We start from the raw sequence: 25,650 nt of genomic DNA on the forward strand, positions 1-25,650 counted from the left end.
CTGCAGTACGGGGGTGTCAAACGTAAGGCCCGGGGGCCGGAAGCGGCCCTTCCCAGGTTCTTATGCAGCCAGCGAGCAACTAGTGCAAGGGAGGAAACGGGAGATTGTTCGGGAGGAGTGGGCAGAGCCACTCTGATTGTGGCTTCGGCATGGCGGAACAACCTCATCTGCAGCAGTCAAGCAGTGAGAGAGAGAATGCCCAGTGCTGTACTGCTAGGTCTCCAGTCCACCCATACGGGTTTTCCTTTGGACACCCCTCCCAGCCCATGGGGCTTTGCAGTGAGGATACACCAACTCGGAGTTTACCAGCTGCTGTCCTTTACACATTTTATATCTCCGGTACCCGGCATTACATCTGATGGCACACATGGGCCAGCCCGACAAAGTGACATTTATGCCAGATCCGGCCCTCCTAGCAAATGAATTCGACACCACTGCTATAGTAGGTCACGGACAGGCAGCGTGTGAAAATAAGCATGTCCACCAACCACAGCCCTTCAAGACTTATTTTTCTCTCTTCTTCCACAGCTTCTCCTGACACATCCCTTCCTTCTCCTTCCACCAGTACCGGAAGCGAAGATTACAAGCTAGGCCCAAGCCATGGCTCTGAGGCAACTCCGACGCTTTTGCCACAGGCAATTATACCCAAACAGGAGATTCTATAAAGCAGCGAGCCACAGGAATCAACCACAAACGTACACGCTTTTGTCTCTGAAATCCAACCCGTCTAGCTCTCACACTGGCCAAGTCAACCAACGCCTACCAGAACCAGTCTTCGGGGCCCTTCTCTGCCACCCAACAAAATGGCCGCATTCAGTGAATACCCGACGACTCTCCTGTCAACCTTTTTATAGTATCGTATGTTGTTGGTGGTTTCCCGCCATCAGAATTGTGTACAGGGCAGGAAATTCCTCCTAACAGCATCTTGTTCAAGCTGATCAGTTCTCTTGTTAATCGAGCTTAAAACGGAAGTGCTGTCTATGACCGCTGTCAGTTTTTCCTCGCCTCCAAATTTCGCCCAGGTACAGACAGGGCTTAGAACACTCACATGTCCAAAGAGGTCCAAACGAACAACAAGAAAAAAGACGCAGGGGATAGCGTGTGATAAACTGGCATCCCCACGTCCTCTGCGTTATCCAACCCCCCAGCCAGAAGCAGCCCACGGAGAAAATATAGATATTCCACCAAACGAGAGAGATGTGTATACAGCTCTACGGCTGCATCTCACCACAGCCTAGTACAACCATCAATGTATCGTCAGACCCAGCTCTCAAGGCTTAGGTGGGCTTCCTTTGCTGCTCCAAAACATTCTGTGTGCTCCTTACGTAGCATAGACACAAAGAGACCCATTGACGTTAATGGGCCTAAGTGCCGTTTCGGAGCTATGTGCAGATGACAACTGAGTATGCTCTCTATCAAAGATTGGCAGTGTACAGCCTATTTTCTGCTAAACATTCAAGTACACTCCCATCTGCTGTGTGCTTGTCAAAACAGAATACAAGACTGCTTTGGAGATGATCCAAAACAGAGTAAAGGGGGGAAAGGGAGGAAGAGGTTTGTTCCACATGGATTAAAAACAAAAATGGGATTTATATGCACCTGCCACTAATTCTTGTGATTCACTGAATGGCTTCTCTTCCATTTTTTTTTTTAAAATCACAATTAGGACCGACCACGGTTTGTATCACGAGTTTTAAAGTAGTCGATCTTTAGTACACAAAGTGTTTGGCAGTAAATAAATTCATAAGGCATATTTGGTTAAAGATCTGAATAATGTCCTGATATTTCCACTGTTACTTAGTAGCTGGTTGGAACTCTTCAAGGTGACATGGGACAGGGGTGTTCACCTAAAATTTATTTAATTCATTTGCAACCCGGCCTTTCTCTCCAATGGGACCCAAAGTGGCTTACATTTGCCAGTTTGGTGTAGCGCTAAAGAGCGCGAACTCTAATCTGGGAGAACCGGGTTTGATTCCTCACTCCCCCACATGCAGCTGCTGGTGTGACCTTGGGTCAGTCACAAGTTCTCTCAGAGCTGCTCTCTCAAGGGCAGTCCTTAAGAGAGGCCCCTCAGCCTCACCTACCTCACAGAGTGCCTGTTGTGGGGAGGGGAAGGAGATGGTAAGCCACCTCTGAGACCCCCTTGAGTAGTGAAAGGCGGGGTATAAATCCCAAGCTCCTCCTCCTCCTCTTCTTCTACATAGCTCTCTTCTCCATTTTGTCCTCACAACAACCCAATGAGGTAGGCTGGGCTGAGTGTCTGATTTGTCCAAGGTCACTTAGTGAGCTTCCATGGCATGAGTGGGGGGCTCCCAGATACTAATCTGACACCCTTAACCGGCGCTACACGCTGGCTTTCCATACATACATGAAATATGTAAGGTGTGAATGCCACACATCACGAAACTGACTTGGAGTTATGTATTTACATACACGCACGAGGTAAGTGGTGGCAAGCGCTAAAAGAAAGCATCTTTACGATTTTGACTGAGAAATGCACCATCGACCTGCAGGGAAAAGCTTTCTCTGATATGCATGGGAGTAGCAGGACCCCACTTTGCTCTCACGCTGTTTCTGGGTTCACACCAATGTTCCCTCTGATGTCAGAGCACTTCACATGCTGAACAGAATATAACTGCAGTAATCTTAACAGGGGCAACGGGCAGTGCAAGACTGCTACTGAGCGGGGCTTCCTGCGATAAGGAGCGGCCGCTCACCCGCACAGCTTAGAGGGAACACCGATCCAGACCCCCAGGAGTAAAATTTGGGGGAAGGGGTTCAGTGGGCTCCAGTGTGGGGGTTTGATTGGCAGAAACTGGCACCACCTAAGAAAACTTAAGTGCCCTTAAATCTCTGGACCTGGGCAGCTGGAATGAAGCATACGGCTTCCAGATTTGGGAGTTTCTGCTACGAACACAGGTGCATCCTGCCCACAGCTCCTCTTCACTGGGCAACAGGTACAAGAGTAAAGCACTTACTTTGCCTCTGTGGGACAGGAAGCCAGAAAGGTGAGCCGGGTTGGTTCCGAGCAGGGGGAAACAACAGCTGCCTGCTCAGGAACAGCCGGCATTTCAGGAGCATTTCAACACCCGTTGCTCTGCCCGGACAGCAAAATAAGATGTCGAAAGGATACAGGTCTTGCAGTAAGGAAGATCCAACCATCCTGGAATATGGACACATGAAGCTGCTGTATACGGAATCAGATGCTTGGTCCACCGAAGTCAGTATTGCTTACTCAGACTGGCAGCCGCTCTCCAGGGTCTCACGCAGAGGGAGGGAAAGTCAAACACCCAACACGGAGACGTTCAATGAGTCACTTTTATTTTACATTTTAAAAAAAAATTACAACAGAACAAGGGATCCAAAAGCCAAGAAACTCCACTTTCATACACGCCACTCACACATATGCACACACACGCCTGCTAAGTCACGTACAGGTTTTGGCTGCTTCCAAAGGGATCTGCTGAATTCCAGCAGTGTAGCTTGTCAAACAGGAGCACAGACAGACAATCGGGGCAGCGGCAATCAATTCCCAAAGGAGACGGAGATGCCCAACGGAAAAGGCTCGAGAGTTTTGTAACTTTCATCACCCTTCTTTATATAAATCCGGCGATGTCTCCTTCGTCCGCTCACGACGCCTGTTTAGGAGTTCCTCCGATAATATGTGCACAGACTTCATTAAAAAAAAATTAGCAAATACATAAGGGGGAAAAAAAACACCTGAAAAACTGCAGTAGTTTTGCTCGTGGGCTGAGAGGGGACTGAGAAGATCCACTTAGGCATCGCTCGCATGGAGCTATTTTTAAAAAAAACCAAGTCTCTTGAGGCGCGCGCCGTCCGCATAAGGTGACCGGCTTCCAGCTTGCTGGGAAAGACCGCCTAAGTTGCTTTACTGGCAAGCGTATCTGTGACCTGGTTCAACCTCTTTGCGCAATGGAATTATGAGTGGGAAACACTCCCCTGCACCGCGTACATTATAGAGGTGGGAAGAACTGCATAAACCGGTCCACACAGGCTTGTGTGAAGGGCGCCTGCCCTGTACACTGCATGATGTGCGTAGGGGGAAGGGAGGAATACATGCCCATACCTATACTGCGCAAAGCAGACTGACAGCCAGATATGCAGCATGAATCAGGCTCCTGCCTCACTCTGGAACTGTTTGGTCTCCTCTCCCTGTAACATTCTGCACCCTTCAGGTTTAATGCTGATGTGCCAACGGGGGAGGGATCAGGAAGCCCCCACGGGGAAACCACTCCCACCCCCTGATATGAGACCCGATTCAAGTCAACCGCACACCAAGACGCTACAGGGTACGACGACGGGTAAATAAGCCACGAGGAATTCACCGTTAATAATTGCAGGTGAACCGACAGCTTATGGGCTGGAATCCAAACGACGTGCATGCACGGGAAGGGGGTGGCTGCAGAAGAGACTGCGGAAGAGACAAGCCATCTGGCAGAAAAAGGCTCGTCTCATCAGCGGTAAGAAGCGCTGGTGCCAAAAAGTGGTAAATGGTGCTTCAGCAATGCATGGGGTGCTGAACACACACACAGACAGATGTGCACATGAACATCTTTTTTTGGACTCCAGCCATGGGATAGAAGATCCCCCAGCACTGAAGCACTGTGGTACCACCGGCAAAGCAAAAGCTCAACCATGATAGTTTTAAGGCAAGTTTTATAACAGGAAGTTCTTGTTTGTTTCTTTCCTCCCCTTCCGGACACACGCACTCCAGTTTTGAACCCAGTCCTCCCATTCCAGTCCTTGGCTGGCAAGTCATTCAAAGAACAGCGGGAGAAAAAAGACCAATGTAGTACTCTTATTCAACATACCCCCCCCCCTGTTCTTCACTAATTTAAGAACACATTCAAACGTTGTGCCTTTTTTCATCTCTACAAAGGGCAGCCAATGTTGTTTATATTTATTTATGCAACTCACTGCTCCACCTTGGAAGCACTACTGCTGGTACTCTTTTTTTTTTTTGCAGTGTGTGTGTGGAGGGTTCCAAAATCCTCAAAATACACTATTTCTGACCCCTACCGGTCGGGTTAGCTTTGCACACCTCATTTCTAAAGATGCCTTCTCGCTGGTGTTCCCTCTAAGCTGAGTTAGTGTGAGCTAGCTCACGTTTTTTTAGCCTCCGGCTCACACATTTTTCTTAGCTCAGGAAGGGTGGCTCCGGAGCAAGCTAATTTATGCAGTAGCCAAATCGTTCGCTCACAACTTTAAGGCCAGGAGCTCACAAAGTAGAATTTTTGCTCCCAAGACTCCACAGCTTAGAGGGAGCACTGCTTCCCGCGCCTCTCTTAGTGATAACGCTAATGCTAAGCGAATGCAGCGATACTGCTACACAACGTCGCCCAGGTGGCACTGTGCCATGAAGATCACACAAAACGTCACGATTCTAAACACACTGCCAGCTGAGTCCCTAATCACCCCTTTGGCATGTGTGGGGGCTACAACGTACACCAGGTGTGCTCACATGTGCTAGAGCAGCCTCAATAAACAGGGAAGTACCACACGCAAATCCCTTTGCACGTGCAGAGGTGTTGCCACAGCTACTGAAGGGAACACAAAAGCTTGTGCATGCATGGGCTGGGTGTGCGCATAGAGCCGTGCACCTGCAAAGCTTAGAACTGGATCCACAAGGCGAGCGATTAAGACCCACCAGATCCAGACTGGTTCATTTCTAAATAGCACGTCAGACTCTCGGCAGAGGCCAACTTGTTAAGAAGACGTCCCACCTCAGCTTATTTTATTCTGTGGGTCCTGCTGGGCAACGGAAATCCTCAACCTACTTATTTTGCCTGGAATGGTAACCTCACCAGCACCAGCCCTGAAGCGTGGGGCAGTTCTGACGACATGCACCAGACGGATCTGTGTGTGTGTGTGTGGGGGGGGGAAATGCATTAACCAAACCGGAGGTGGTCGGCTGCGTCGAGAGCCTTCTAACCTGCAAGACGTTCGCTTCACAAGGAGCTTCTGGCTCCAGCTGCCCTGCACTTGATTGGCAAGTTGACGAGGCCCTCCTTCGATACATCTAAGAGGCAGACACTGAGAGATGTGAAGGCCCGGAAAAAAACTGGAAAAATTCGGGAAAAAAACGTTTTTTCCCCGAACCTTTTTTGTTTTTTCCCGAAAAATTGGAAAAATTGAAAAAAGAAAAGAAAAGAAAAAAAAATTGATTATGGAACGTTTTGTTTTAACATGATGGATAAAATATTTTAAGACAAGGTGTTCAAATATTTTCCAAATCATTTCTAATATATATATATATATGGTATCAGAGTGATCTAATTTCTGTGCACTGAGGACAAGCAAGTCCTAGGTTACAAACTGAACTCTCCAATGCAAGAACAAGATGCATTTCTTCCTTTAGGAGGTGCGATTGTCACGAGAAAAGAAAAAGGTTTCAGTTTTGTTTTTGCATGTGGGCGGGTATTCTGTTTGTAATAACTGTTTGGATACACTCTATTTTTAATATGGTAGTTGTGATGATTTCATGCCAAGTAAAAATGTCCGTAGTCATATTTTATGTTCCTAAAGTAACAGAATGACTTTCAACCTGGAAAAGACAAAAGAAGTGCTAATGTAGCATTTTTTTCCAATTTTTCCGAAAATTTCCGCTTTCCCCCGGAAAAAAAACGGGTTTTTTCCTGAGCTTCAAAATTTCCGGAAATTTTACATCTCTACGAGTTCCCCTTAAATGATCAGAATGTGAAAAGGGGCGCTAATGTTTAAGGGTGGAAGACACAACGAGGCTACGGCACATTTAAGCATTTGATATTGAATCCCCCCAAAGGATTCAGCCCGCTATGAGCCTAGGGAAATCCGGGGGTGCTTGTCACCCCCTTAGGCAGTCTGGCAATGCAGTTGTGGATCACGGGCCTTTGGGAGGTGTTCACGTAACAGAAACACAGCTCGTTGGACTCAAAAGGCAGGACAGAAAAGTTACATTACGGGACTGAGCTCTGCCTCGAAACCATGGGGGATGAAGAGTTGCACTTGGCGAGTGGTTTCCGGCATCTGTACCTTATGCAGCACGATTGACAACTTCACCTCAGCACACAAGTCTTATAAAAACAGCGGAGGTACACTCTTAAAAAAAGACGTATCAAATAAAAGGGGCTTGACAAAAAGAAAAAGAAAAGCGTAATCAGTCCGGTAAAATAATAAGTTACAGTAGTTAAGATGGTATTTTGGCTTCTTCAGGGGTGACTGTCCAGCTTTCTCGGGGTTTCTGTTTTTCGCTTCCTGCTCAAAGCCACGCGGCGGAGCATCTGTGGCCGACGCTTCCGAGAGTTAATGAGATGTCGGTGACTATAAACGTATAAAATTCTGCTTGCTACAAGCAAAATGTCTCACTTGTGTCAACCTCCATTGGTCACAGGTTCAAAGAGGGCAGCCTGCTCTCCTGGCCCCAAATAAATACTATATACTACTCTTTTTGTGGGTGTGTGGGTGTCCGTTCCGGCGTGGTTTCCCGGGCGGGCTCAGACAGAGAACTCTGGACCTCCCTTCTTGGCCCTCAGCATCAGCCGCTTGATCCGGAATCCCGCAAAAGGGTTGATCCACAGCAGGGAAGGCTGGCCCCCGAAGACGGACTTCATCCCTTCCCAGCGTAACCTCCGCTCCCAGGTGGGCTTTTCGCTCTTCAGCCTCTCGATCTCCTGCAAATGTACATACACATATCTTTAAAAAGATGAGTTAGGGCAGTGGTGGCGAACCTATGGCACGGGTGCCAGAGGTGGCACTCGGAGCCCTCTCTGCGGGCACGCGTGCCATCGCCCCAGCCAGGCCCAGACCATCATTAAAGTGTCTAAATCTCTGCCAAATAATGTTAAGTAAATGAAAGCATTTGGGATTGCTTTCCTTACTTTGTTTGGATCATCTTAAGTTACTGTATGAGTTGTTTTTTCTAAAGTAAAACCTCAGTATTCAGGTTAAATTGCCATGTTGGCACTTTGCGATCAATAAGTGGGTTCTGGGTCACAGTTTGGGCACTCGGCCTCTAAAAGGTTTGCCATCACTGAGTTAGGGAGTTCAGAGACTGGACTGGGCTCTAGTCCAACATGTACAGGGTGTATGTGTGCTGGGGAGGGGGAGCACTGGAGATGGGCATGGGGGGGGAGGAGATTGGATTTCCACCCTGCCCTTCACTCAGAGTCTCAGAGCGGCTTACAGACTCCTTTCCCTTCCCCTCCCCAAAACAGACACCCTGTGAGGCAGGTGGGGCTGAGAGAGCTCTTCCAAGAACTGCTCTCGAGAGAACAGCTGTGCCAGAACTATGGCTTGCCCAAGGTCATCCAGCAGCTGCGAGGGGAGGAGTGGGGGACTCAAACCCAGTTCTCCCAGGTTGGAGTCCTCACACTTAACCACTACACAAAACTGGCTCTCATAAGTAAGTTGCCGGATGGACCCAAGACCTGGGACCCACACATTTGAAGGACCACCTCCTCCCATATGTCCCAGTGCACCCGCTATGGTCATCACACAGCCGTCTGTTGGCTCTCTCGCTACTTAGGATGGCCTGTTTGCCATCGACCAGAGCCTGGGCCTTTCCATGGTGGATCGATATCTGAGGAAGGGTCTTCTTGAACAGATTGGGGGGGGGACTTCCTGGGAGATCTGCAGGAGGCACTGCAAGGCCAGGGGGTTTGAAGGGCAGGCATCTCTTAAGGGGGGGGGAGGGATTTGGGGTTTACTATTTTATTTTTCATTTTAACTGAAAATGTTTCGAACGGTTATTGTCAGCCATTGCAAACCATGAGGATCGGTGGGATAGAAACATTTTAACAGGAGGAGGAGGAGAAGAGTTGGTTTTTAATATCCCACTTTTCTCACACCTGGGAGAACCGGGTTCGATTCCCCACTCCTCCACTTGCAGCAGCTGGATGACCTTGGGCAAGCCACTGTTCTTACGGAGCTGTTCTCTCAAGGACAGCTCTGGAAAGAGCTCCCTCAGCCCTGCCTACCTCACAGGGTGTCTGTGGTGGGGAGGGGAAGGGAAAGGAGTTTGTAAGCCGCTCTGAGACTCTGAGTGAAGGATGGGGTATAAATCCAATCTCTTCTTCTACCTTAGGTAAAGGTAAAGGTTTCCCTTGCTCGAAAGCCAGTCGAGTCCAACTCGAGGGTTGCGGTGCTCATCTCCGTTTCAAAGCCGAAGAGCCAGCACTGTCCGAAGACTTTTCCGTTGTCATGTGGCCGGCATGACTACATACCAAGGCGCACGGAACGCTGTTACCTTCCCACCGAAGTGGTACCTATGTGGCAGGAGCTGGAACCAGAGACGGGAGCTCACTCCGTCATGCGGCACACTTGGGTCTCGAACTGCTGAACTACCGACCTTCCACAGCCTGCAGTTCAGCGTCTTAACCACTTGAGCCACTGCAGCTCCTCTTCTACCTTAAGGAGTCTTAAAGTGGCTCTCAATAACCTTTCCCTTCCTCTCCCCACAACAGGCACCCTGTAAGGTAAGCGGGGCTGAGAAAGCTCTGAGAGAACAATGACTGGCCCAAGGCCACCCAGCTGACTCAATGTGGAGGAGGAGTGGGGAATCAGACTCGGCTTACCAGATTACAGTCCGCTGCTCTTGACCACTACACCACACTGGCTAATAAATAAACCAAGGGCTCCATCCAGACCTCACGAATAAACCAGGATCCATTTGTCACAAGCGTGAACCTGGCCGGCTGCTGTGTTTGTGTGCTTCCTCCTCATTTGATGCCTGCCTACTAGCTTCAGTTTGTAAGGGAAATCACAACAGAACCGAAGCTCGAAGCCCAATGCCGGGCACAGCGTTCGGGTCTTACCGTTTCGTCGTTGCATATCGAGTGGATCTGGGTGCCGAACATCACCGCGGTGAACGTAAGAAACAGAAAACCCTCAAGGCACAAGAAAACCAGCAGGATCACAGTCACGGGTGGGGAAAAGTCACTACACTCTGGGGAGGGGGGAAAAATCAAAACATGTTGCAGGAACCACACCGTGAAAAGGACGTGGAAAATCCTAGAATTTAGGGACAGTCTGCATTTTATTTATTTAAGAAGCTTCCAACTCTCCTTTCTCTAGTGGCAGGCTCAAGGCAGCTCAAGTCTAAAACATTACCCCAAACCATAAAAACACCTATATCAAAACCACCAATAAATATTACAGCATAGAAACACCAGAAGAGCCCAGCTGGATCAGACCAATAGTCCACCTAGCCCAGCATCCTGTCTCACACAGTGGCCAGCCAGGTCCTCTGGATGGCCCACAACAGGGCATAGCCTCCTGGCTCTGAGATTCAGAGGCTCAGTGCCTCTGAATGTGGAGGTTCCCCTCAGTCACCATGGCTAGCATCCACTGATAGACTTATGCTCCATGAAGCTATCTAATCTCCTTTTCAAGCTGTTTATTCCTGTGGCCATCACAACATCCTCTGGTGGCAGCGAATCCCATATTTGAATCACTCTCTGTGTATTTCCTTTTGTCTGTCCTGAACCTACTGCTCCTCAGCTTCATCGGGTTCTAGTATTTTGGAAGCACGCAGCTTCCAAGAAACTTAGCCATCGACTGGAAAGAGAGAGAGAGAGGAAAAACCCCCATAATCAATTTTGCTTCACACAGCCTTCACAGATGCTTTTATGACATGCTCTGGAAGGTCATTCCATAATGTGGGAGCCACCACGGAAAAGGCCCGCAAATAGGCAACAGCTGTTTTAACATGCCTAGAGGAGGGACTGGTGTGGCAATCTTGGTCGGAGGTGCAAAGCGGCTGCACAGAGGGACAGGTGCCCTGCAAGTGAGCGGGCCCCCTGGGCATGAGAGAATTTGAAGGTAAAGAGGTAGAACCTTGAACTGAAACTCTTATGTGGGCACCATTTGCTTGGTGGCGGTGGTGCTTTTCTAGCTTACATCATTTGCATGCAAAGTCCACAGCAAGCACCGTATTTTATTCTGGGGAGGGAATCAAAGTAGGGTGGGGTATAAATTGAATCAAACAAATAAATAAATAAATCCCTGGGACTGCAAATTATCTTGGGAATAACTTCATATATTTTTGAAGTCTTGCTTAACCGTTTGTTTATTTGTCTTTTCTAGGGAAGAGACAGCATGAAATTACTTGTCTGGGGACAAGTCTTTTGAGAAAGGGAGATAATGTAATTGGCTTGGCCTCTGGTCACTCGTCTATCCCGACAAGATTAAAATGTGGAATTCGCTGCCAGAGAATGTAGTGATGATGGCCACAGGAATACACAGCTTTAAAAGGGGATTTGACAGATTCATGGAAGATGAGTATCAATGGCTACCAGCCATGGTGACTGAGGGGAACCTCAACGTTCAGAGGCACCAAGCCTCTGAATCCCAGAGCCAGAAGGCAACATCAGGGGAAGGCCTCGGCCTCTGATGGAGAGTTCGTGAGCCCTTGAAATCCAGCACAATGAGCTGCTGTGCTATTTTGGTGGTCTTAACTAATGGCTATTGCTTTCAGTGTTTGATCATGAAGCATGAAGAAGCTTGGTCTTGCACAAGACATCTTCTTTGTAAAAAAAAAAAGTTTATTACGTTTTCAAATACTCTTCTTCCATTCTCTCAAATAATTTTTTTTAAAAATCCCAGGGTGGCTTAAGGGACGTTACAATTACACTAAGGGAACACAAAACCTCTTGGCGGCAACAAAAACATTTCTGAAAGGAACATGAGAGCAACTCCTAATCTATTGGATACTTTGTTTTGTTATTACTGAGCTTAAGGAGACATGATTATCACTGTTTTAAGTGGGCTTTTAGGATTTTGCAGGTTTTATTGCAGTTTCCCACTTGTTTGTACAGATTCATGCTGCTGTTATGGTTTTCAGCGCTTTTTGCACTATAAGCCCCTCTGGAAACCTAGGTCTGGTCTGAAAGCCCTGGACTCAGTTCACTCTTCCTTATGTAGGCATTAGCCCTTCCACTCAATGGCTCAGGGTTCTCGATCAGAGGCCCTTCTGCAAAAGCAAACTCCATATAATTTTTGTAAATAAACAAAACAGACGCACTCCAAGCGCAGACTTACCAGTCCACTGTCCTTTGACACAGGAGAAGAACTGAAACCCGCACAGGATGAGAGCATGAGCGGATATTAGAGCTATGTACATCTGGAAGCAAGAGAAACAGTTCACTGGTCAGTGTTAAGAGGCGGGGCAATGTCACAGGCAGAGAAATGAGAAGCATCGCTCCCTGATCCTTCATATATGTCACACAGCCAGAATCCCCAAAGACACCTGAAGTGTTTATAAGGGCCTGAATGCACCTAGTGGGCTATTTGATTTTTTAATATCTTTTCCAGCAGCTGACCGCTGTCCCAGGGCTCAGGGTGGGTAACATCATTATAATAAATAAATAAATAAATGAGCCAGTTTGGTGTAGTGGTCAGGAGTGCGGCCTCTAATCTGGGAGAACCGTGTTTGATTCCCCACGCCTCCATATACAGCTGCTGGTGTGACCTTGGGTCAGTCACAAGTTCTCTCAGAGCTGTTCTCTCAAGGGCAGTTCTTCGGAGAGCTCTCTCAGCCCCGCCTACCTCACAGGGTGTCTGTTGTGGGGAGGGGGAGGGAAAGGAGTTTGTAAGCCACTCTGAGACTCCCTTGGGTAGTGAAGGGCGGGGTATTAATCCAATCTCTTCTCTTCTCTTCTACAATTTCAGTTTAAAACACTGTAAAACATATTGCAAAGCGCATTTAGGAAATCTGCTCAGTTCTGTAAGAGGGCAAGAGCAGGCCTGCTGGAACAGGTAGTCCAGCCTGCTATTTCCAACTATGCCTAACCAGTAGAAAAGAGCAAGCGTCCAGTAGCACCTGAAAGACTAACAAAATTTCTGGCAGGGTATGAGCGTTCGTGAGTCACTTCGAAGTGAGCAGCGACTCACAAAAGCTCATTCTGTGCCACAAATTTTGCTAGTCTTTGAGGTGCTAGTGGACTCTTGCTCTTTTCTACTGCTACAGACGGACTAACACGGCTACCCATCTTGATCTATGCCTAACCAGATGCTTCTGGGAAGTCTATAAGCAATGGCCAAAAAACAGCAAATAACAACTGTGTACTGAACAAACCCGCACCAAAGAGGTTTGCTTTAGAAAGCACCTACCAAGGTTGCTTGGTCCAACTTACATAATAGCAACCGTGCTTTCTAAAGCTTAGGAGACCTGGCCCATATAGAAACTGAATAAAGTTTGCCTGTTAAGAAATTGCAATGAGACTTCCTGTAGTGGCTTTTTTGTTCCTGAGGAAGGACCAGAAGTCCGAAACACTGAACAATACCTAGGAAAAGTGTTGATATCAATTCCAGACTTCATTGTTTCCCTTTGAGAAATTTCTATTCTGGACTTTGTTCTTTCCCTTTGGGATATGGTGGACTTTTGTATTTTCCTATGATGGATTACATGTGTTGAATTACCTTTGTGTTGAGGTCTCTTTTTGTTAACTTTGGTGCGGGTTTGTGCAGTACACCGTTGCTGTTTGCTGTTTTTTGGCCACTGTTTACTGTGGACTGTATTATGGTTGTTGTTAAGTCTGCAAGCAAGTCATGAAATGTCTTTTCCTGTTGCTTGCCCAGCAACGGGCATCAGAGGTATACTCCCTCTGAGCCTGGAAGGCCCATAAGCATTCATATGTAAGAGACATTGACAGACCTATCCCCCCCCCTTGTCCTTTAAGCAGAACACATCCCTTTGTCCAAAGGGATGGGTGTAGCTTCTTCTGGCTTCATGAAGTTCGGATAGTCTTTATACTGCCAGTTCAGTTCAGTTCAGTTCATTCTTCTTGGTTGTCAATACAGTTTGTGGGTTCCTTAACTCACAGTCCCACTCTGCTGGGTTGTTGTTCTTCTCTAAGTGATGTCCTCTTTTAGATTGATGTCATCTCTGGAATGTCTACAATCAGCTGGGCTGGGGTCCTCTCGGGGATGTCCAAAAACAGATGGGCCTGGTCATCTTGGGGATGTCCAAAAACAATTGAGCTGGGTCCATCTTCCTCTCTGTGATGTTGCACAGTGGATCTGAATTCATCTCAGCTTTGGTCTTACATCTCGAAGGAGCATCAGCTATCACACTATGCTTGTTTGTTTCTTTAGCCAAAAATTCCTTCTCTCCTATGACTCTTTTAAGTTGCTCTTGGATGGAGGAAAGTTGGTTTGTCCTACAAGCAAGCTCATTTTCTACCCTGCCCACAGAAATCAAAAGCTTTTGGACCACCAAACCAAACAGATCTTGGCCACCCTGCTTCACGGTCTCTTAATCCACTGGCCTTTGCGACCCAGTCATTTTTGCTGCGTCAACTGTCTCTCCCCACATCCTCGCACCCAAGTATATAAATGATGAATGAGAGATTTACTGCAATTTGTAACCTGACACCAAAGAGGAGCAAGGCTGTGGTTATGCTCAGTTCTCTACCGAAATGATGGTGCCAGTTTTATCCCTGACATCGGCTTAGCTAGAGGTGCTTTTCGGTCTGGAATAAATAACCCCCTACTCACGGTAAACACCACAAAGAACCTCTGGTTTCTCTCCCCAACGCAGTTGTTGACCCAAGGGCAGTGATGGTCCATCTTCCGAATGCATCGCTTGCAAATACTAGTGGGGAAGAGAGACAGAGAGAAGAAGTTATGCTACGTGCTCTGCATGTTTTTGCCCTTGGTGGCAGGGGAAAGAAGGGGCATCTGTCTGAAGGTCAAGGCTACTGCCATGCGTGGTACACATTTATTTTCTTATTAAAAATGTTTATAATCCAAACAGTCAAGACATGTGTCTTCCCAAAGCAGAACAGGGAAGGAAAGCAGATTTGGAAACTATGGCACACCTTGGGTCGATTCGGAACACCAAAGCAACCGCTCGAACGTTACTTCTGAAAATTAATGTATGCAGCGGATGGCCCAGCGAAATTGCAGGATGTGAGAAAACAAGTTTCCAGGGGGTAAATGTGAATAGCTATATATACTGCTTTCTCTTGACGACCATAAGGCTTCAGGAAGGAAGGCAGGTTTCAGACGGTGGTCCTGGGGGGACTGTTGCTCAGCTCCTGGGCCCCTGGCCGTGGGGTCCCGCAAGGTTGCATTCTGCCCCCAAGGTTTTTAACACGTACATGAAACTGCTGGGAATGGCTGTCTGGAGGTTTCAGCTGGGCTGTCACCGATATGCAGACGATACTCAACTTTACATTGCGCTTCCAAGCAAATCCCAGGATGAAGCTGTGGACCGTTGCTGAAGGCATTTTTGGGATGGATGCAGGCTAATGAATTAAAACTGAACCCCAAACAAAATGGGGGTGCTACTGGTGGGGGAAGGTCTGACCCGGGAATGGTCAATACAATCCAAGCACGGTTTTTCTTTTCATACCCCACAGCAAGAGGCCTGCTTTTGCGTTCCTTGGGGGGTTGTGCCCGCTAAGCTTATTCCATGGTTTTTATCAGGGCTATTTTTGGGCAGGAACGCACAGGAATGGAGTTCCGGCTGGCTTCCGAGTTGGCCACGCCCAGCAGGAACTCATTAGCATAATAGACCACACCCAACAGCAGAAACTCATTAGGATTGGCTAGAGTGGTGTATGGCCTAACATGCAAAGGAGTTCCTGCTACAAAAAAAGGCCCTGGGTTTTGACAACAAACAAGGTAAACAGAATAAGAAGCGAAAGGTGGGTGTGGCTGGATGACCACACTTCTGGTAACATGGGGGTGCAGCCTAATAAGCTAATGAGCTGTGCCGTCAGGGGTGTGGCCTAATATGCTAATAAGTTTCTGATGTTGGGTGTGGCCTATTATGCTAACAAGTTAAACACAGGGAGGCTGCCTTATATTAAATCAGACAGCCTAGCCTAGAACTGTCTACACTGACTGGCAAAAAGTCTCCAGAGGTTCTCCGGGGGACTAAACCTGGGATCCTCTGCATACCAGGCACATGCTTTATCACTGAAACTTTGGCCAACGCGGAAGAATCCACAGTGGGCAAAACGCTCTTGGGAAGATGCACGGATCCTCCAGCTCCCAGTGCATAACTTCTGGCCATAACTTCTGGCACAATGCTGCCTCTGTAGTCAGAACCCTGACCTTCCCATTTGCCTCGGAATGTAGAAGTCTGCCTTACACTGGGTCAGAACACAGGTACACCCAGGGCTATTTTTGGGCAGGAAAGCACAGGAACGGAGTTCCGGCTGGCTCCCAAGTTGACCACGCCCAGCAGGAACTCATTAGCATAATAGGCCACACCCAACAGCAGAAACTCATTAGGATTGGCTACATTAGGGGTGTGTGGCCTAACATGCAAAGGAGTTCCTGCTACAAAAAAGCCCTGGGTTTTGACAACAAACAAGGTAAACAGAATAAGAAGCAAAAGGTGGGTGTGGCTGGATAACCACACTTCTGGTAACATGGGGTAATAAGCTGTGCTGTCAGGGGTGTGGCCTAATATGCTAATGAGTTCCTGCTGGGCCTTTTCTACAAAAAGAGCCCTGGGTACACCTAAGCCCAGCACTGTCTCCTCCTCCAACCGGCAGTGGCTCTCAGGCACAAGCAGATCCTGACACCCTTTGGGCTGGATCCGGACCAAAATCCCCATCTGTGGAACGAACTGTCCTGCCCTCCCCACGACAGCCCACTGATCGATCTCCAGGCAGTGGGACCGAGGTATCGGAAAGTTCGTCTTCTCCCATGTATTCCTGCCCAGGATTTAAGATCATGACTGTCCCATCAATCAAAGAGGCGTGCCTGATGGGTGCGTGAGGGGGAGGGCCTTTTCAGTGGCAGCCCCACAATTCTGAAACATCTTCCTCAGGGAGGCGCCACCGGCCCCCTCAATTTCAGTCTCTAGGGCGGAAGTTGCAAACAAGGCTCTCTCGAAGCTGTGGGGGTCTCGTGAGCAAAAATCCTGCTTTGTGCGCTACTGGCATTAAAGTTGTGAGTGAGCGATTTGGCTATGGCATAAATCAGTTTGCTCTGGAGCAGTGTTCCCTCTAAGCTGAGATAGTGTGAGCTAGCTCGCAGTTTTTAGCCTCCAGCTCACACATTTTTGTCTTAGCTCAGGAAGGAGGGCTCCAGAGCAAACTAATTTATGTAGCAGCCAAATCACTCGCTCACAACTTTAATGCCAGTAGCTCACAAAGTAGAATTTTTGCTCTGGAGCCATCCTTCCTGAGCTAAGACAAAAATGTGTGAGCCGGAGGCTAAAAACCTGTGAGCTAATTCACACTAACTCAGCTTAGAGGGAGCAGTGGTTGCAAACTGTTTTATTTATTTAGGCTTGTCTTTGGCTAAGTACCCTAGCAGTCAAGAGCTGTGATTTTAAATCTTGGCTTTTATGTTTTTAATATATTTTGCGTGTGTTTTACCTATGTTGCAAGTTGCCTTGAGCTCCGTAATGGAAGGAAGGTGACTAATTAATGTTTTAAATAAATAAAAATAAAAAAAATGCTGCTCACAGGGGATGGGCCCCCTGAAGAATGACATAAGGGAGGGGTGGTCTCCAGCGGGAAGAGAGAGTCGGTGGGACATGGCAGTTCAGTCTGGATCCAGGCCTTTGACTGGGCCTGAGCTCAGGACCTTCTGCACAAACACCAGATGCTCCTTGTGAGGCAAAGCACCCCTGGCCTCCCCCCTCAAGGGTTAATGCGAACAGTCAGATCTGGTCCATCCAGCAAGTGTTACTAATTGGTCTCCTGGCCCACACAGCTCTTATCATCTTCAAGGCCAAAGATGGACGGGTGGGAATTAGCTTCTCATGAGAACCTGCGGTACGTATGAGGGGAGGGAGCGAACCAGGGGTGATGAGGTAATCTTCCAGAAGCTTCTCCTGAAAATGCATCCTGACTGGATGTCGTCATCACCTGATGCGCTGGGTCCAAACACTATAATTCAGCTAAGGCCCTGAAGAAGAGAGACTAGCTGGGGTTTTGATGGACTAAAGGCCTGAACTGGAGCTGCAATTGCTAGCAACGGAGCTTTGGCCTTTGACGGAGCTTTGGCCTTTGACTCTTGAAATTAAGGTTTGTGACTTTGAACGATGAGTCCTGAAAAGTGTTAGATAGTTACACTAGTTGTCTTGCAGTATGATTTTAGAGTAACTTGTTGGCTACAGACAGGGGCCATTTCCTGTGGGAGCGCACAGGAGCGGAGCTCCGGCAGTAAGGAGCCCAGGGGGCGGGTACATGCAACAAGCCCCGCCCCCTGCTCCCAGCAGTCCTCAGTCGGGCCACGAGGAGCAAAAACAGCCAGGTAAGTTGCAGAGCCCCCCACCCCCGGCCCACCTTCAGGTACAAGCTCTTCCTCCTCTGTGAGGGCACATCTGCGCATTCCCCCCCCCCCTTAATAGCTAGCAATCCAAAACAGTCCAGTGGCGCCTGAGCGGTGGGTGTTGCCTTCTGACACACTTCCGATGATGTCAGGGGGTGTGGCATATGCAAATAAGTTATGCTAATAAGTTATGCTAATGAGTTCCTGCACCTCTTTTTCTATGAAATGACCCCTGGTAGAAACTGAAATAAACTTTGTTAAGTCTTTTCTAAAAATTAAACAACGGCCTGATCGCTCGTGTATAACCGCCCTGGGGAGCCACGGGGTTCAGCCCTGGACTCCTTGACACTCCTCTTGGTCACAAGGCCAAGCGAAACTGAATCTGGGCATTGTGACTGCAGAGGAGCTCCCCTTCGGCTTCCCAAAGGATAAAGAGCTTTGCCGTCCCCAGGCCTCCGCTAGCTTTCTCCGCATTCATCTCTGAGTCTCTGAATTTGAAAGGAGAGGGGGGAAGGAGGGGGGGGCTAGGCCAATCTGACGCAGCAGCAGCAGCTGCCCTCCCAATGCAGGCTCCTCGGGAAACAGCCTTTCAGGATCGTGCCCAGCTTCTGCAGACAAAAATAAAGGAAACCACTTGAATTGCAATGGCCTTATCTTTCATTCTGGCGCAGGCGGGCAAGGAGCAGCAGGCAGGCCAAACCGCTGAGAGGGCAGACAAAATAAATGCTTACTTCGGGGGCCGCGTCTTCGAGAACGGACCAGATGCTTCCTGAGTTTTTAAAAGCCCCTCTGGGCTCGAAAAGCAGCCGCCGTCCGTACCTGCAGTGGTGGGCACGCTCCGGCTTGATGCTGCAGCACTTGGGGCATTTGTAGATCACCTCGCCGGGCTTCAGCTGCAAACTCTCCATGTACTCTTTTGTGGCGTTTCCTTTGGGAACGGCCCCCTAAGGCACATCCAGAGGGAAGAAAGACAGCGTCTCAACAGGGTTGCACGGGACAAAATGATTTACAAAGTAATCTGGATAAATGAGTAGGGGCTGTGGCCTGTACTACTGCACGTAGCTTGCTACAAGTAGGATCCCGCTGCATAATTGTTGTACTGTTTACTGAGTCATGTTAGTACTTACATTTCTTTTAAAAAGGGACAGACCATTCGTACGCTTTGCTTTGATCATTTTTTATAAAGATTTCTGGCTGGTTCCAGACTTCTACAGTCTCAATCCTATTTCACTGTTGATTGTACTGACTCACTTCATGTAATCCGCCCTGAGCCCCAGTGAGAAAGGTGGAGTATAAATAACAGAAATAAATAAGTAAAAATACTCATTTATGGCCCCGGTCACACGGGCCGGATATCGGAGGCGTGGCTGTATGCCCCGCAGCGAAATAACGTGCGACTGCGCAATCAGGCGTCCCCTCGCGGTCCCGTCGAGGTCCCGTGGTTAGGAGGGAGGTGCTGATCACACGACGCGCCAAAAAAGCGGCACGGCAAACGGGGTTGTGTGGGGTTTTTTTAACCTGAAGTATGAGCATGCCCCATTGGGTGCTTGTGCGCATCCCTGGAGACTTTGGGGGGAAAAAACCTTTTCGCAATGGGGCATGGGCGGGCGCCGGATGCCACCGAAAACGGGATCAGACGCCCGCCCTTGCCCCGCAGTTTCCGGAAACTAGTACCTCCGAGGTACTAGTTTTTTACCACGCGTCTTTGGCGGGAAGCCTCGGGTGAGCCATGGGAGCTCTACGCTTCCCAGATGTGGCGGTGAGATCGTGCCTGGAAAATCCACCTGTCTTCCGTCCCTCTAGCGTGGCTAATGCTCCGTGTGACCGGGGCCTATGTAGTGCCATCAACATACTGGACCCTTTGTGGAGTGAGCAAAAGGGGCAGGTGGGTGTATTGGGGAGTGAACTATCCATAACGGGGGGGGGGGAGGGGCCGGGGGGGGGGGCCGGTGGAATGGTGGGGAGCTTACCTGCTCCTGCTGCTTCCTCCTCTGCCTGATCAGTGTGGAGCCCCCCCCCCGTGGGCATCGCGGGGGCCGCCGCTTGTTCTCAGGGCGGCTAACAATGGAAGCTGTGAGCGAGCGATTTGGCTACTGCATAAATTAGTTTGCACTGGAGCCCCATCCTTCCTGAGCTAAGACACAAACGCATGAGCCGGAGGCTAAAGATCTGTGAGCTAACTCACAATAACTCAGCTTAGAGGGAACACTGGGTGGGAGAAAAAATTTTCTCTGTTGCATGATCATAAAGCAAAGACTAGGTGGTTGGCACAGAAACGGTATATTTGTTGGATATTGTAACTCTGCACGCAAGAGGATCTGGGAGGAAAAGGGTTAAGAGAGTTCTCTCATTGGGGTACACTTGGCAGTTGGCCCCGCCCTCTCGTGGCCCCGCCCTCTCGTGGGTTAGATGTTGAATCTCTTTGGCCCTTGATTGCCTTCCGTTTCATCTTCTTCTCTCTCTTACCCGGCCTTGGAGCTATAGCAGGTTAACCTTTCTGAAATCAATCCGTTCACAGTACGTTAAAGGCACCTACATGAATAAGTCATGTTAAGATGTGCTTCTATTTTTGTAAGTAAAGTTTCTTTCTCTTGTTACCACTGGAGTTAGACCATCTTTGTAATTTGTTTGAGCAGCATTTCCCCTTTAACCCAGAAACGTGGAGGACTGAAGCTTCTCTGCTTCCAAGCCAATTGGTTTTGTTTTTGTTTTTAGCATTTAACCCAATAACATTAGAAGGGAGAAATGGAGTAGCACATTAAGGGTCAAGAAGTCATTCACAAGCATAAAAATCAGCAAAAATCAGGCAGAGTCCCTTGAAGGTACAAAGTACTTGTGGGCTGCAGAGAGAGGGCAGCAAAGGTCACTGGCAGAGATGTGCTGGAGTTTGATGGGCAAGGCTCAGGAAGGACTTTGAAGGCAAAGAGGAGGAGGAGGAGAAGAAGGAGAAGAAGAAGAGGAGGAGGAGGAGATTGGATTTATACCCCACCCTTCACTACCCAAAGGAGTCTCAGAGCGGCTTACAAACTCCCTTCCCTTCCCCTTCCCACAACAGACACCCTGTGAGGTAGGTGGGGCTGAGAGAGCTCTGACAGAAACTGCTCTTTTTCAAGAACAGCTCTGACAGAACTATGGCTTGCCCAGGGGCATCCAACAGGTGCACGTGGAGGAGTGGGGAATCAAACCCGGTTCTCCCAGATTAGAGTCCGTGCACTTAACCACGACACCAAACTGGCTTAACTACTACACTAAACTAGGAGTCTGGGCTAGAGACAGAACTGGAAAGAAAGAGAAAAATCTGCTCCATTTGTGAGTCACAAAACTACAGTTTGCTCTGGCAGTCATTCCCCTCAATGATTAAACCCCAAAGCTGCAGTTTCAGGCCAACACTTTGACAGTATTTTCTAATGATGTTGCTGATTTGCAAACATTTCTTTTAAAAAGGGACAGACGATTCGTACTGGGATTTTTAAAAAGTGCAGACTCTTGGTGATTCCATGAGCCGGGGATGAAGACAGGTATGCAAAGTGTTTTATGAAGTGGCTGCAGGGGGCTCGTACCGAGCAGCATAACGGAGAGGCTCCTTGGAAGTCCAGCCACAACACTGTGCTCTCCCTGCTTCAGTTTCTGGCAGCGGAAAAGGTGACCCCCAGAGCCAGGAGAACACACGCACTGTGTGCACAGCTAAGCTGCTTTCTCATCTTCCAGCACAGAGCCTTGGTGTGCATGTAAATTGGTTCTCTTGATCCCAAAGTCAGCTGCCAAGTTTGCAATACAACTGAAAGGAAAGCTTGGAACGAAAAAACAGAAGAAGAAAAAAAAAACAGACTGGTGGACGCTAGGACCCATGAGGAATCTTGTCCTGAGGTAGGGGGACAGCTGGAAGTGGAAAATTTAAAGCGGCAGGCCAAAGATAAGCAGATCAGATGTCAAAAGTGGATGGCGTAGACCTATCCTCCCTTTGAAGCTCCTCTTAATTTCCACAGGACCTTTCTGAAGAGCCTCTCCCATGCCCTTCTCTCGGTGGAGGTGAACATGTGAATATATGAAGGGGCTGTATAATTAAAGGGACCTCTGATCCTCCCAGCCTAAAAACACCAACTGTGACTGGTAACAACTCTCTAAGAGAGTGGAAGAGGTCACAGAAGCCTTGAGGTATAAGGGAATTTTAGAGGCCATCTAAACAAACCACTCGCTCTGTGCAGAAAATCCAAACACAGGTCATTCACAAGTGGCTGAAGACTTCTGGCATGGAAGACCCCACTAAGCCTCTAAGGTAACTAGTTCCTGGGTCAAACCACTCTCACCGTTAGGATGCTAATACTCAGATACAAGTTTTAGAAAACAGTTTCTTAAAGTAAGAGTGGTGTTTCTCAGGACCTGCTACCCAAGGGCCATTTAACTGGAGGTGCCAGGAACTGAAACTAGGATCTTCGACAAGTCAAAGCACACACTCTACTAGGGAGCTATGGACCTTCCTATAACTGAAGATGCCACAGACAGTATAAGAATGCTTGCGAAAAGGGCAAGTTACAAAGAAAAGGTCTTACAAACAAGTAAGAGGCACCAGTGAACAATACATAAAAGGTAAAGGTAAAGGTGCCCTTGCTCAAAAGCCAGTCGAGTCCGGCTCTAGGGTTGCGGTGCTCATCTCCGTTTCAAAGCCGAAGAGCCAGCGCTGTCCGAAGAGGTTTCCGTGGTCATGTGTCCTGCATGACTAAATACCAAGGTGCACAGAACGCTGTTACCTTCCCACCGAAGTGGTCCCTATTGATCTACTTGCAATTTCTTGCTTTCGAACTGCTAGGTTGGCAGGAGCTGGAACTAGAGATGGGAGCTCACTCCACCATGCGGCACCTGGGTCTCGGACTGCTGAACTACTGACCTTCCACAGCCTGCAGCTCAGCGTCTTAACCACTTGAGCCACCGCAGCTCCCGAACAATACATAGAAGTGTGCAATTTCCATTCTGTTTCCTTTACAGGTCTAGGTTTCATTCTTTAATCAGATTGATGCTCCCTCGAAAAGGTGTTCGTAGTGCTGCAAAAGTGTTAAACCATTCTGCCTATAAAGAATCCACAGCTCTGCCCATGGTTCAACATGCACCAGATGGTAAAGTGATGCAAGAGGAAAGCCTCTACTCACAGGATCGGTCAGCATCGTTCTCAGGTGAGAGGACAACGCCAGCACCGCCAAGCAGTTGAAGAGCACCCCGTTGATGAGGGAGTACCAAAAGTCTTTGGAAGGCAGCAGCATGACAAACGTCACTACAAAATCTGCATAGACAACGAGGAGCCATGTCATCACTGCGCAGACCATCCCGCAACCATCACGGATGAACCAGACCCTGTCGGCCATGTCAGCCTCCGAGGACGACGAATCGTAGCTGTCATTTTCGGCAAGCAGCGGGTGATGCTCAACGTCACGGAACCTGTGCCCAGATGACTGCATGATTTTCTGGACGGGCCCTGGAGGAAAATAACGAGAGGGCAGTGATGCACTATGGCACTTTGACAGCAGACGTCACGTTTTGTTACGGTGGGATGCAAGAGGCTCTCTTTGGAGAGGTTACAACCTTGTTATAAACTTTGCAAGGAGACAGACTTATAACATAAAAACTTTGAACTTACACTTGCAGTGGTCCTCACATCTTGCCTCTTCCCTTTCTCTCTCTCTCACACACACACACAATTTGTCATTGTCATCAGGACACATGTGCAGCTAACCCCAGTGGTGCACAATACAAATTGGTTTGAGAGCCACCTGCACATTCTTACAGATTCGGAAGAGGCAACATCACTGCATTGACCTTGGGGAGAGCAAGAGTGTGCATTATGCAGAGAGAGGACATAATGGACCAGAGAGAGAAAGAGGCAGAAAGACTTTAGGGAGAGAAGAAGCTGTGGGGAGCACAGAAGGCGGGGGGAAAAAAGAGGATTTTAACAGACAAAATCCCTTATTAAAATGGCAACACGAGCTGCAATCACACACAATTAAATGTTGGGCTTTGGTTGTGTTATAGCAATTATTTGCAACTGGATTATCCTGCGTGGAGGGGAGGGGCCGTGGCTCAGTAGAAAAACCTCTGCTTTGCATGCGGAAGGCCCCAGGTGCAAACCCAGGCGGCTCCAGTTACAAGGACCAGCCAGTAAGTGATGTGAAAGACCTCTACCTGAGATGCATGAGAACTGCTGCCAGTCTGAGTAGACAGTACTGCCCTTGGCGGACTGATGGTCTGATTTCATGAATGGCAGCTTCGTGATGAACTGCTGTGTGTTCATGCGACAAACTAATCCGGTTGCAAAAAAAGTGACTACAGAACAGTACTGTGATAGCCAGTGATGTGCAGATGCACCCACAAACACTCCCCACATATTAAAAAAACCTCCCTACAAACAGAAAACTGGCATGTCACAGAGAAAGATTTTAACCAAACAGTGTGCCAACTGTGCTGTTTTCTATTAGTGGGAACGTTTATCGCCGAGCAACATTCAAAAATGTGCTTCTTCCTCCTACCTTAACTCTTAAATGGGATTATCCATTCTACCCCTCTGGAGAGCCAGTTTGGTGTAGTGGTTAAGTATGCGGACTCTAATCTGGGAGAACCAGGTTTGATTCCCCACTCCTCCACTTGCACCTGCTGATGTGACCTTGGGTCAGTCACAAGCTCTGGCACAGCTGTCCTTGAAAAAGAGCACTTTGTGTCAGAGTTCTCTCAGCCCCACCCACCTCACAGGGTGCCTGTTGTGGGGAGGGGAAGGGAAAGGAGTTTGTAAGCCGCTCTGAGGCTCCAAGTGAAGGGCGGGGTATAAATCCAATCTCTTCTTCTTCTTTGTTTCTACCACCACATCTTGCAGGACAAGGTGCACAGGATTGCTGCCAATTTTTAGGATCCCAAGAGCGGCAAGGATTTCCTCCCACCTTCAAAGCAAAGCTAACAAATTCAGTGTTCGGTTGGAAGTCCACTCAAGCCACAGTAGCGCAATGGCATAGACAATGAACTATGGATAAGGAAGCACACACACACACACACCCCCGACTGAATCTTCCCCTGCCGTGAATTGACTGGGAGGGTTACTTCATCTCAGCCACACATTTATGAGATGGGGGATAATCCTACTTACCCACCTTACAAGGTACTGTAAGAATGATCAGGTCTAGCCTGATTTTGTAAGTTCTTGGAAGCTAAGAAGGGTTGGCACCGAGGACATCCAGGGCTGCTACCGAGGTGCAGGTGATGGCATAAGAACACGAGAGAAGCCAATGTTGGATCAGGCCAATGGCCCATCCAGTCCAACACTCTGTGTCACACAGTGGCCAAAAATACCAGGTGACATCAGGAGGTCCAGCAGTGGGGCCAGGACACTAGAAGCCCTCCCATTCTCCCCCCCCCCCCAGCACCCAAGATATCAAG

General features: G+C 48.5%; 2 protein-coding genes across 2 annotated transcripts in view; one reads left to right on the forward strand and one right to left on the reverse strand.

Moving 5' to 3' along the window:
* Window positions 1–665, forward strand: part of LOC107123753 (hepatocyte nuclear factor 4-beta-like) — a 37,341-nt gene extending 36,676 nt beyond the window's left edge. The window contains 1 exon segment of the mRNA XM_015427092.1: window positions 529–665. Coding sequence (XP_015282578.1) covers window positions 529–665 — 137 coding nt within the window.
* Window positions 666–6,730: 6,065 nt separating this feature from the next.
* Window positions 6,731–25,650, reverse strand: part of ZDHHC7 (zinc finger, DHHC-type containing 7) — a 38,894-nt gene continuing 19,974 nt past the window's right edge. Inside the window, exons 3-8 of the mRNA XM_015427090.1 lie at window positions 23,382–23,704; window positions 19,057–19,181; window positions 14,494–14,590; window positions 12,037–12,118; window positions 9,813–9,943; window positions 6,731–7,670 (exon numbers count right to left, since the gene is read on the reverse strand). Of these exons, the coding sequence (XP_015282576.1) occupies window positions 7,494–7,670; window positions 9,813–9,943; window positions 12,037–12,118; window positions 14,494–14,590; window positions 19,057–19,181; window positions 23,382–23,687 (918 nt within the window). The 5' untranslated portion in view covers window positions 23,688–23,704 and the 3' untranslated portion in view covers window positions 6,731–7,493. The remainder of the gene's footprint in view (window positions 7,671–9,812; window positions 9,944–12,036; window positions 12,119–14,493; window positions 14,591–19,056; window positions 19,182–23,381; window positions 23,705–25,650) is intronic.

This window comes from Gekko japonicus, unplaced genomic scaffold (genome assembly GCF_001447785.1).
Source record: "Gekko japonicus isolate JY-2015 unplaced genomic scaffold, Gekko_japonicus_V1.1 scaffold488, whole genome shotgun sequence".
NCBI lineage: Eukaryota > Metazoa > Chordata > Lepidosauria > Squamata > Gekkonidae > Gekko > Gekko japonicus.